This window comes from Rhincodon typus, chromosome 2 (genome assembly GCF_021869965.1).
Source record: "Rhincodon typus isolate 14 chromosome 2, sRhiTyp1.1, whole genome shotgun sequence".
Taxonomy (NCBI): Eukaryota; Metazoa; Chordata; class Chondrichthyes; order Orectolobiformes; family Rhincodontidae; genus Rhincodon; species Rhincodon typus.
In genome coordinates, this window is record NC_063333.1 from 80,479,186 (window position 1) to 80,492,424 (window position 13,239).

Below are 13,239 nucleotides of genomic sequence, written 5' to 3' on the forward strand. Positions count from 1 at the left end.
TTTCTCCAATTCACTGTCAGCAATGTCACAGGATATCAAATAATATTTTGTAAAGTTTACAAGATGCATCAACCTTGTCACAGGAATAGAATGATGAGTCACTGTAGCCACAGTAAATTACTGAAATTATAAATTTGTAGACGCTTGGTTAATATGCTATTTTACAAGGTAATTCAACTACAATTGGTGCCTCTGGCTACCTTGCATGATAAAGTTTTGTTTCCTAAACTGTATTAATCATTATATTAATGACTTATATAGATTTTGAAGAAACTAGTATTAGACCTTTGTATAAATTTTACATAACAGAAGGCATATTGGTAAAATTAGATGCAGCACCACAAGTGAAAAGATCAATCTACATTAACTGTTTTGTTTAAAAAGGAAATAAATACTGCAATTATACAAGTTTTAATCATGTGTACTCAATGAAATACCAGTCTTGTGCACCACAAGGATTCAGAGCACACTCATATCTGCAAAGTCGAAACAACAAATCCAAATTACAGATTCAGCTCCTTTTTAAAATTTTGTGAAATAAATTAGATTGTTCCGTGTGTACAATGAACTTAAAATGTTCATTCTGTTTCAATGTTCTGTTTTCTTATAACTGTCAAAATGGTAAAAAAAAATTCAGTAGTTAACTTCTGTTTTGTATTTCATCCATAATTTCAACAAAAGTTCTAATCGAATACAGCAGAAATAGCAATAAAATGTTGGAGATCAGCAGAATCTTTTTTGACATCATACCTCAAAATTTAAAAATAATTAATCCCGTCACATTTTCTTAAATATTAGCATACAGGCCACAGTCAGAAAATTGGAATTAACCTGATGCAACAGTACTGACATTAAGTATTCTCACAGGTTTTGCTCAAACAAAAAGAACTAGTTTGGCAACTTCATGTCTACATAGAAGTTTTCTACCAACATAATGTAAAATCATTTTCACAGATACAGAATGGTTAGTGCAAATCAGCCTCTGTATCAACAAACTAGCACTAATATTTACCCTGTTCAGAGGCAACATAGCTCATATTGCACGAGAAAATATGCCATCAATATTACTTACAAAATACAAGAGCAATACGTACCACCTGCAACATCTTGTAAAATTTGTTTGAAAGTGGGAAAATAGCTGCTTTCTGTTGTTTCTAAGATTTTGGCCATTTTTCGAACAACTGGAGTTTGAAGCTAGAAGAATGCAACAGTTAAAGTAAGACTAATTTCCTGCACTCATCAATAAACAAATATAATGGCACCAGAAACTAAACTCTCTCTAATTTAGGACACTAAGTTTTGAAAGTAAAGAAAAAAAGATTGCCAAATACTCCAGCCTGTTTTTACTCCACTTACTTGTTCATGAATACACAGCAAGTTTTCTTTCCTTGCATTCCAAAAAACCAACTCAGTCTTTGGACCTGGATTAAGTCCTTGCAACAATGGTTCAGCTGAATCCTTCTTCAGTACATCCCGAATCTGATGAGTCCATTTGATTACCATCGATTCAATTGGATGAATAATTAAATGGTTGTAATGATCTAGCCTAAAGTGCACAAAGCAGGAATGAGACAGAAATGCCTGAATAATTTAACTTTGATGAAATAAAATTATGAATTGAAATGGCACTTAAGCAATATGAGGAAATCCCAGACAGCACAGAAAGATTAAACACACTATGTCTTGTGTCATTTACTTATTTGTATTTTCTCAATATGTCTCCTAGCTTTGCACGTTTATATCACCTCTCAATCATTTTCTGTTTTACACTGAGGCATATTGCCAATCATCATCTCTTTTTCCTTTCTGTATCTTTGTGGCTATTTTCCCATTCTTATTCTGGTCTTCTTGGAATACAGTTCATCTGTAATGCCTTTCAAAAGTGAAAGTTGAAATATTAACTTGTTTGATCTCTTCATAGATACTGCCTGACCTGCTGGCATTTCCAGCATTTTCTGTTTTGGTTACAGTAGTTACCATTGTCTGCTAACAGTCAGTGACTAAGTATTGAAACTTACAGTAATCTTCCAATTTTCTGATGTGCTACAGTCCTGACAAACAATCTTTGCCATTTGGTTGGCAGAGCAACTGACCTCTGGAAAAGATTTTTTTTAGCCAAAAGCAATATTGCTTAAATAGCTCTGAGTTCCAAAAAAGAAAACAGAATTGGGTTAGGGTGCTGTGATACAAATTGTCAGATTTATATAAATCTTTAATATTATTTGTTTTAAGTTAAGGTTTTAGATTTCGGGTTCATAGTTTTTCAATGTGTCTAAAGTTAATAATTAACGTGCATGTATTTCTGCAACCATGATAACTTCTTTTTTTAAAAAAACAGTTGCAAAAACTACTTTGGCTATACTAATTTTTTTTAATCTAAGGATGATTTACAACTTTACATGGTAAACCATTGCTCTTGAAGGTCTGTTGGAAATTTCGAGTTTTGAGGCTTTTTAAGTTTAGGGCAAACATTTATAGCTTAGACAGAAATGTATTTTTCAGTTTCACTTTGTTTTCAGCAGTTCAGTGAAGTCCTTAAATGAAGATAGTCGCATAGATTTTTGTTCTTGAGAAGGAGAGAACATAGCAAAACATAAGAATAAGGAGTTAGTCGTAGTCTCAAACCAAAAGTGTTGGAACCAAACTCTGAAGAGGCTACCTGAAGTAGAGTACAGTTAAGCTCCAGTGTATATTAGCTCCAGGAAGAAGCTATCAGCATTTCCAATCTAAGCGCAATCTAAGAGTTAAAATCACAATTACCTTAAGCTTATCGAGGTATTAGGAAAAGATTTTATTCTCTGGTATGAATACTGTGAAATGGGTGTTTTTAGGCAATATACAAAGATTTTTTTTGAAACTGTGAAGGAGTGTTCAGGAATTGATGGAATTATACTTTTGCTGTGCTTTTAAAACTCTTTGAATTAGTGTTATAAACAAACAGTTTGGCTTATACTATTTTAGCTTCATTTCTTTTGCTTAATAAACTTGAACAAAACCTGCAACAATTCGTGCTTATATATCAGTGAGAGACGATGCCATTAAAACCAAAGTAAAACAGAACATTACCTATCAGGCCAGGTTTCTGGCATCTGACTTGTCCAGTAATAATATAAGAAGGGATTGTAACAGTGCTGAGAAAAAAGCCACAAAGATTTAAGTATGTAGAGTTAAAAGGATAAAATAGAGGAAAAAATGGTTAGAATCAGTTACATTAAAATGTAACATTTTAAAGTCAAAACAGTAAAGATGGAAGGAAAATAAGACAAATGTATTCAACCCTCTTTTTTTTAAATAAAATTGAGTTTTCCTTGTTTGCAAATCAACAATGCTATTGCGTTAATAATTATACTAGTTTTCATTTGTTTTACTACTTTATATATTATTAGTCTTTGCTTCAGTAATGGTCTCAGTATATATGCATAAACCAAGGTCATTTTGCTAAATCTGAAAGCAATCAATGGCTAGTTAGTTATTGAGGAAATGCAGTTCTGGAAATCACATTTAAGCTAAGTTAATGAGTAAGAAACTCCTGGGGCAAAAACACCAAAATCCTGATTTGGTAATCCACAGCAACATGACTGCACTCACTGGCAACCTCAAAGAAAGTGTTGCACAAAAACCTAGTGATCTTTGTTGTGGATCTGCACTTTTCTGACACTAGTTTCAATCTAGCGGTAAATCAAGAGGATCTTTACATGTCTAGCACCAGCGAAATCATTAATTAAAGAAAGCAGTCACACTAAAGTATTCTCAGACAGCAAACAGGGAGGAAAACTGCACTAATTACTTTACAATAAATGAAGTTTTGATTAAAAATTTTACAAAATTGAAATAAATGATTGGAACATACATGTGGACTGTGGTGGAAGCTGAAATATATTTCATAAACATTAAAAGAAAACTTAAAAATCAGGCATTCCTTTTATCATGAAAAAACTTTGCTTTTCTGCAGTAGTTATGAAATTAGTACACTTGTAGATGCACAATTAACACCTCATTCAACAAGATGCAGCTTTTTTCAAAGGTTATTCAATGGTATAATGGGCAACATCAGCGATTTCTATTTAATTGCAGTCTAGGGCAAATTTAACAGTGCACACTATAGAAAAGTCCAGAATCAAGAAAAGCAATTTCTTCATTCCTGCATTTAAACTGACTCCAGAAAATGTTGAATTCATCTTATATTTTAGAGGAACGAACACAGTGAGTGTTGACAGTTTTACCATCATTACCACTGCGAAATCTGGCCCTGTAAAATGTTCAAAATTTTCGCTGTTCACTAGAATCACAGGCAGAACAAAGAATATCAAAAAACTTGCTACACAAGCTGCCCAACACCATTGGTTTAATTCACTCTAGACAAATGTCATCTGTTACAAACTTCAACAGTACGGTCACAGTCAGTACTTTTCAAATTTTGCATCGTTAAGAAAATGATCTCTCAAGCTAAAAAGACAACCAGCCAGATCTCTCAAACAACCAAGAAACAAAAAAATAGATAATGTACAGCTGTAACAACTCAAGGTTTCAAAACACAATAGCAATAAGAAACTGACCAAATGACTCCAGATAAGTAATAGTTTAGACTATTTAAACCAGCTTGGGAAGCTCCTGCCCTTGTGGAGATAATACAAGCAACAACTTCAGAACCACATAATACTGATATTCTAACTTGGACATGGTACACTGAAGTGCATTTATAAAAGCAAACATATGCATTCATGTTTTGTTTTGTTCATGGGATGTGTATGTTGCTGGCAGGCCAGCATTTATTGCCTTTCCTAATTGTGATGGAGGTGATACTGAATAGCCTTCTTGGTCTGCTGCAGTCACTGGGGGAGTAGGGAGATGCAGTGCTGTGAGGAAGGGAGTTTCAAGATGTTCGCCTGGTGATCGTGAAGTAATGTTGTATAATTCCAAATGAGAATGAATGAGATTAGAGGAGAACTTGCAGAATTCAGTGTTCCAATGTAACTGCTGTCCCTGTCCTTCCAAGTGGTAGTGCTTGAAAGGTGCTGATGGAGGAGTCTTGGTGAGTTATTGCAGTGCATCTTGTCAACAGTACACACTGCTGCCACCATGCTCCAGTGCTGAAGAGTGAATATTGAAGGTGGTGGATGGGGTGCCAATCAAGCAGACTGCCTTTTCCTGAATGATGTCAAGCTCAAATGTTTCTGGAGGTGCACCCTTTCAGGCAAGTGGACAGTATTCCATCACACTCCTGACTTGTGTCTTTTACAATGGTGTTCAGGCACTGGGCAAACAGGAAATGAGTTATTGCCGCAGAATTCCTAGCCTCTCAACTGCTGTTGCAGTCACAATGTTTACATGGCCAATCCAATTCAACTTGTTGTGAACTGTAACCCATTAATATTAATACAAGGTGATTCAAAGATGGCAAAGTCATTGAACATCAACAGGTGATAGTTTCTCTTTTGTTAGAAATGATCACTGCCTTGCACTTGGGTAGCATGAATGTTACTTGCCATTTATCAGCTCAAGCCTACATCTTTCAGGTTTTGCTGCATATGAACACAGAATGCTTCAGTTTCTGAGGAGTGACAAATGGTTTTGAACATTGTGAAGATGGCAGCAGAGTAAGACCTTTCTGCCAGAGGTCATCTGTTCCGCCTGTTCTTTTCCTTTCTTCCTTTTTTCTTTTTCTTTTTCGTTACCCTTAGCCCCGAAGCCAGGCAGTGGGTCCCAGGCGGGTCCCAGGCGGAGATTGGAGTGGGGGAGGTAGCCCTGAAACAGACTGGAGGCTGGGAGCAGAGCGGGAATGGCTGTTGGACTGGGGCCTGACACAGGCAGTCAGACCATGTGCGGAAGCCCTGTGCTGAGCTGCTACAATGTAATGTTTATTTGAATTTTTTTTAACCTGGCTGTAAAGTCAATCCTTTAACAATGTCTTATTTCTAACTTATTTATTAAACTCTGTAAAGTAATGCAACTACTTTTTTATTCCTCTTTTGTATCCAAGATTTGTACCTAGGTACTTGTACCTAAGATGCACTATAAGATGCAGGCAATGTAAAAGCTTTCCACTGTGCTTCTACAATGGAGTACACATGACAATAAGGGATATTCTTCTTCTTCAGTGCACATCCTAACTTCTGACCTTATGATGGAAGGAAGGTCAATAATAAAGCAGCTGAAGATAGTTGGCCTTCGGACTCTACCTTGAGGAACTTCTGCAGTGTCATCCTGGAGCTTTTGATGGTAACTAAAGCATTTTCTTGATGTTATGTGACATTGCTGCAGATTTTTTGTTTAAGAAACTTAACTACAATTAGCACTTGACAGCTTGGCTCAGTTATTACTCCTCTCATCTAAATTAGAAAGTTGCCAGATTAAGCCCCACTGGAGATCATAACTTAGGCAGATACTTTTGTGAAATGCTGATAGAGTGCCGTGCTGCTTTTTGAGGACAGTAATAAACTGCATGCTCGGATAGACATTAAAGCCCTCATGACATTATTTGAAGAACAGGGAGCCCTTCCAGGGTTTGAATTCTCCAACTCCAACAAAACTGACTGGTTAATAATTGTCTCACTGCTGTGCATGAGCTGTTACTGTGTTCAAAATGACTATCTATAAAAATTGCTTGCACCTTAAAAATAATCCACAGCATGCAGCATTCTGGAATGTAATGAGATACTATAAATAAAAGTCTTTATTTTCAGAAGTCAAGCAATGAAAGTAGTTGAGAACAGGAGATCAAAAAAGAGTAACATACAAAAAGAAACTGAGGTCGGAAGATTGATTACATATAGCTGGCAATTGCCTTAGTTAATTGCATCTCAGGTATCCTGTCAAATGTTCTGTAGGCGAGGTGCTTCATATTCAGTTTTGTTCTGCGCAAATCCATAAAATTATACAAATGCATGCAATGCAAAGCAGCAAGATAAACATTCTTCGACAAATGTTTTCATTTAGAGCAACAAAAAAATATCAGAAGCCACGAGATATAGATGTGTGAGGTTTCAGCAGGTTAGTTCATTAAACTCTATTAAGCATTGATAACGGATGTAAGTGAACAAGAGACAACACAAAGCATGTGCAGTCTAAATGAGAGTAACATACTTCTGATCTATATAACTGAAAATTTGTTCATGTGTGCTACTTGCCCATGCAGCTGCAATCCATGCAATGTCACAAACTGTGACATACCTGTCAGGTGCCTGCAAAAAAGATGGCAGAGACCAAACAAGAAGAGAAAAGAACACTGTCTTTCTTGCTTCCAATTTTGTCACTACTCTCTGTTCCCTCCTGCTTTCATTTACTCACACTCCCTGCTGTCCACCTTCCTCCACCACTTCCTTCCACTAAAGGAGAGAGCAGCAAAGGGAGCAGGAGGCAGCAGTGAAGATGGTGTGAATGGAGGAAGTGATAGATCAAATGCTAAGCAACAGGAGGAAGTGGTGACAGGAATCATGAATGGAAAGGAGCGGTGATAGGAAGCAGAGGGAATGGTGAAGGAAGCAGCACAGCAAACAGCACAAGTAGGAGAAAGCAGCAAAGAATAAGAAAGAGAGTAGCAAGCGGCTGGAATGTTGAAGCAGACTACAGGTAGCGAGAGGGTTACCAAAGCCAGGATTTCTCCAGCTTCTGCACACCCAGCCCAGAAAGAAAAATCAGAGCCCAAATATTCAATATTAACTGGTCCTAATATGTAGATGATCTTGCTATTAACACAGATTATGCAGTCTATACCGACAGATATGAATATTTGCCTGTGAAATGTTATCATTGGATGAGACAGAAAAGGTCTAATTTTGCATTTTACCAGCTGGGGTGTAATATGGCAAACCAGACTGCCCAGACATTATCAGCAATGGATATAATCAGATGAATTATGAAATGGGCAGACATTTCACTCTGCAATATAATGCACAGCTAACGATGCTCAGAATTATTCCCAACATGTATTCATATTCACAAGATCATCAATTAGATTTTTAAATTGCTAATTAATATAGTGATTGATTAATCAAACAATTAATTGAAAAACATGTCATTTGTGAATTTTAAATTGTGCAACTGCCAACTTTGTATATGGACAGTGTTAACATCTGCATTTGTTACAAGTATTTAACATTTGCACCTTACTTGTTCCCATTCCCTGGTTTTTGACTGTTGCCTCCCATTTTAGCTGCAACGCTGGGTATAGGCAGGAGAGTCCGTCCCATCGCTTGGCCATTCACAACATAAACCTTATTTCTAATATTTTCCACATGACGGTCTATATCTTGTGAAATAAATTGTGGCCATTTTCTGTGGTTTCTCTTGCTTGAAAGCACTTGTACCAGAATCTAAAGGAAATATTGTGAGAATATTTATTGGTTTTATTGTATTGCATTATCAATACATTTCAACAATTATGAAATAATGACATGTAACGAATCTTAGAAACCTACCAAAACCTAGCAGCCCAACAATGACATAGCTAGTGTCTTGTGTGATTTGGAACACAAATTACCAGGATTAAGTATTTGAACATTGGTAACTTGTCCTTTCCTATCTATGGCTGACGTTTAGATCTAGCATGTAACTGAGCCATTTCAGTAAGTTCAACGTTTAGCCTGCACTCAGTTCAGTCAACATCAGAAGATTGCTTATACTTAAAAGATTTGTGCAAGATTCAAATTACATTTTCTGGCTTCAGCGGATGAGAGAGGGGCAAAAGTAAACAGATAGGATTGTTTTTCGGGTTCACAATCCATTAACTACAACTAAGAGGCCTGTGTGAATTTCAGAAGATTGGAGTTTGGTGAGATTCTGGAGGACTATCTCTGACTCTAATCCAGTAATAGCTCTCACCTTCAAAATAGCAGGACAAAGACAGAATATTGAATGAAAAGCTGCAGAAAAATTCTAACAAAACCCATATCAAAGATCCATTGCTTTGTTAACAGATTTAATAAGGTTTCATTACATTTAAAGACGGATTCACTAATCCTGAGAGAAATGGTCTAAGATTGCTTTCTGCAACGAAACAGTTATGCTGATGTTTACAGAATCATAGCACACTTAGCACTGAAGCATTCAGCCAGAGTCTGTGCCAGAGCCTGGATAATAACTCAGTTTGTTCCACTCACCTACATTTAACAATTTCTTTGACATTCAAACATAAATCTAATTCCACAGCAACGGCTGCTGTTCAATCTGTATTCACCAAACTGTCAGGCATTGTTTTCCAAATCCTAAACATTCTGTACCTTTATTAAGAATGTCTATTTCCATGTCCACACCGGATTTTGTCTTTGTGTCAGTTTATCCGCTCCTGAAGCCCTTACCTGTATGCATTTGAGAGCCTTGGCTCAGTTGGTGGTAAAGCAGCCTCTAAATCACACACTTGTGGAACCAGGTCCCATTGCAGATGCTGAAGCAAAAAAAATCTAGGCTGCGTTCACCAAAGTACTGAGGGAGTGCTAGACTGAGATACCATATTCTGGATATCCTCTCAGGTGGACGTGAAAATCAATATTTTGTAAATAGACAGAGGAGGTGTCCCTAGTATTCTTGCCAATATTTCTCCTCTAATCAACATCACAATAAACAAATGATCATAAAAACATTATTCTTTTTAGGAGTCTGCTTTGTGCAATTTACTCATCATGTTTCCTACTTTACAGTGGCTACACTTCATAAGCGCTTCATTGACTGTAAAGCACTTTGAAGCATCCAGTGGTCATGAAAGGAAATTTCTGCCTGCCAGTTTTTGACTCCAATGTATCTGGGCCAGATTCCTCCCAATTTTCTGAAATCAGTTCTTCACAAGTTAAAACATTGTAGATGCTGGAAATCTGAAATAAAAACAGAAAACACTAAAAAAAATCATATCCAGTAACGTCTGTGAGGAGAGAAACAGAGTTAATGTTTTGAGTCCAATATGACTCTTTTTCTGAAACTCAAGTTTTTTTTTAATTCTAGACTTTTGCTCATCCTTCTCCATAGCTATTCTAAACTTGATATTAAGATAACTATTCTGAAAGTGCAGTGTCACTGAAGCATATTCCATCTGACACATTTTATTCCCCAAGACTGAGTATCTCTTATTGCTTAGAGCACAGTTCAGAGTTAACTGCATTGCTGTGGATCTCTAGGCCAGGTGAGGTAAGGACAGTAGATACCTCTCGCTCAAGGTGAAGTGAATCAGATGAGGTTTTGTAACAATTGATAGCAACATGGTCATGATTAGGGATAACAAGGTGTAGAGCTGGATGAACACAGCAGGCCAAGCAGCATCATAGGAGCAGGAAGGCTGACGTTTCGGGCCTAGACCCTTCATCAGAAATGGGGGAGGGGAAGGGGATTCTGAAATAAATAGGGAGAGAGGGGGAGGTGGATAGAAGATGGATAGAGGAGAAGATAGGTGGAGAGGAAACAGACAGGCCAAAGAGGCGGGGATGGAGCCAGTAAAGGTGAGTGTAGGTGGGGAGGTAGGGAGGAGATAGGTCAGTCCAGGGAGGACGGACAGGTCAAGGGAGTGGGATGAGGTTAGTAGGTAGGAAATGGGGGTGCGGCTTGAGGTGGGAGGAGGGGATAGGTGGGAGGAAGAACAGGTTAGGGAGGCAGGGACAAGCTGGGCTGGTTTTGGGATGTGGTAGGGGGAGGGGAGATTTTGAAGCTTGTGAAACCTTCCCTACCTCCCCACCTACACTCACCTTTACTGGCTCCATCCCCGCCTCTTTGACCTGTCTGTTTCCTCTCCACCTATCTTTTCCTCTATCCATCTTCTATCCGCCTCCCCCTCTCTCCCTATTTATTTCAGAAACCCCTTGCCCTCCCCCATTTCTGATGAAGGGTCTAGGCCTGATACATCAGCCTTCCTGCTCCTCTGATGCTGCTTGGCCTGTTGTGTTCATCCAGCTCTACACCTTGTCATCTCAGATTTTCCGGTATCTGCAGTTCCTACTATCTCTGGTTGTGACTAGGCTAGCTTTTTATTCCAGATTTTTACTGAATTCATATTCCACCATTTTTTTCAATTCCACATCTCCAGAACATCAGCCTGGAGTTAGGTAATTGATTTCACTGCCTGAAAGGGTGGTAAAGGTATGGGCCCTCAATACATCATATTTGAAGTGCTGTAAGCTACGGATGAAGAGCTGAAATGTAGGCCTAGGTTTGATAGCTCTTTGTCAGTCAGCATGGAAATTATGGGCCAAGTAGCCCTTGTTACAGTAATGTTATCATTATGGCCCCACCTCCCTGCATCAATTTCAAATGAAGCCACTCAGTTGCAGAAAATCAAGCAATATCTCATGTGCCATCCAATAAGTCCATGTGTTTCTCAAGTTGAGAAAAAGTTACAAGAAACCAACTTCATTCGAACCTTGTATATGGAGTGTCATTGAGGGAATTCCTGTGAGTCCTGAACATGATTTAAAGGAACATAGGCACAGGAAAGGAAACAGATGCTTAACAGGGCAAGACAGCGGCTCAAAACAATCAAAAACAGAAATTGCTGGAAAACCTCAGCAGGTTTGGCAGCATCTGTGGACGGAATTCAGATTTTAACATTTCGGGTCCAGTGACCCTTTGTCAGAACTGCTCAAAACAATCACAGCAGTTTTTAGTTAAGCTGCCCCGTGGTGGGACCAAGAACTACTAAGGAAACTTGAAAGAATAGTAGGCTGTAAATAATAGTAGATTGCCATTATCAGCTAGCTGTTTCATAGATGGTGAAGCTGATATTCTGCTGCAAGAGAGGAATAAGACTTACTTTGTTTGGCACACAAAGAAATCTCACCAGGAGTTAAACCCTTAGAAAATTACATCTAGTGTAGATATAAAAACCTATTGATTTTGCAACTGCATTGTCACAGCATACAAATATCTATCAAGTCCTGCTGTTGCAGATAACATCTCAATCATGAGCACTGTGAGGTTTTAAGTTATCAAACACATAGATCTTATCTTTGTTTATACAAGTCTTTGCCATAACATTTTATTGCAAGTATAAACAATTCACCGTGAAACAGTTTCGTTGTGATTGTGCCGGTCACTCGTCAACTCCATGGATACAAATGCATAAAACAAAGCAAGTGGTACACAGTGTTTGCTGTGTATTGTATATAGCTAGCCAATAGCTCAATCTGGCCCTGAGTAAAGAAACAACGTATTACAGTCATGTTTAATGTAGGAGAATGCAATTTCAGTTTACCACTCCACCCACCCACCCACACCCCCGCCCCCACACCTCCCAAAAGTACCAGCTTAATTAAACAAAACAGGGAACACATAGGCATTGTATTTCTGATGGCTTATTCCAAATAGTTGGTGGTGGGGGGGTGCTCCTTAACATTTTTCCAATAAAAAGAAACACGATGAAATTTTAGTCTTTACACTGTAATCAATTGAATCTGCAATTACATTATCTATTTATGTGTAAACATGTCACCAGTAAGAACTGATTACACAGGAAAGGTGACATGTTGAAACAACATCTTGTATCACCAAAACGCAAACCTGCTTTATTGCAATGCACCATCAAGTATGAATTTGTTACATGCATTACTAGGATTAAACAATTGTGATGTAGGATATTCTGCAGTTTCATGAGTAAGCAGTGCCAAAAATAGCTAGTGTAATGAGAAGGGGAACATCAAGGGGGCATACACTGTTTCTTTGATAGTTTTATTTGCCGGATGCTCTTTCCTTTTGTCTCCCAGGTCTTTAACTTTTCTCTCCATAATTTATTTGCACAGGCACTTTCATTTATCCTCTCCTCAAGTATCTCAGGTTTCATCTCCTCATCTTCTGCATTTCTCTCAATGATTCAGGTCTAGAATTTAACAGCGAGTATCTTTGGGTGTCTTGCCCACAGAATGCTAGCCAACTCCATGCAAATGGGACGGGCCTGGGATTTTGGATCTTAGATCTTTCTGCTGTGCTGAACAAGTATGATTTTATTAATGTGCACATAAATGACTTGGTGAAATCACTGCAGTCTGTAGTCTTGTTGCGCAATGTCAATATGCAGGGTTCAGGGTCAGGGGGCATGGCTAGGTGATTAAAGTTGAGGCCTGGAGGTCAAATTCAGGATCAGCTCAGAGATCTCTGGACGAGCGACAGCAGCACCAGGCTGTGTAGTAAACTTGCCCGTTCAATTCCATGCTGCTTAGCACTGGATTTCCTGAAGCCAACCGACACAACTGCTCTCTCGCTTAAGGTGCCAAGGGAAACGGGAGAAGCAGTAAGCATTTGGTCACTTATAGATCATGGCTACTTGGC

At 38.2% G+C, this 13,239-nt stretch overlaps 1 protein-coding gene across 1 annotated transcript in view; it reads right to left on the reverse strand.

Moving 5' to 3' along the window:
- Window positions 1-415: 415 nt before the first annotated feature.
- Window positions 416-13,239, reverse strand: part of LOC125485474 (dynein beta chain, ciliary-like) — a 31,406-nt gene continuing 18,582 nt past the window's right edge. The window contains exons 3-4 of the mRNA XM_048608444.1: window positions 9,712-9,806; window positions 416-476 (exon numbers count right to left, since the gene is read on the reverse strand). Of these exons, the coding sequence (XP_048464401.1) occupies window positions 416-476; window positions 9,712-9,806 (156 nt within the window). The remainder of the gene's footprint in view (window positions 477-9,711; window positions 9,807-13,239) is intronic.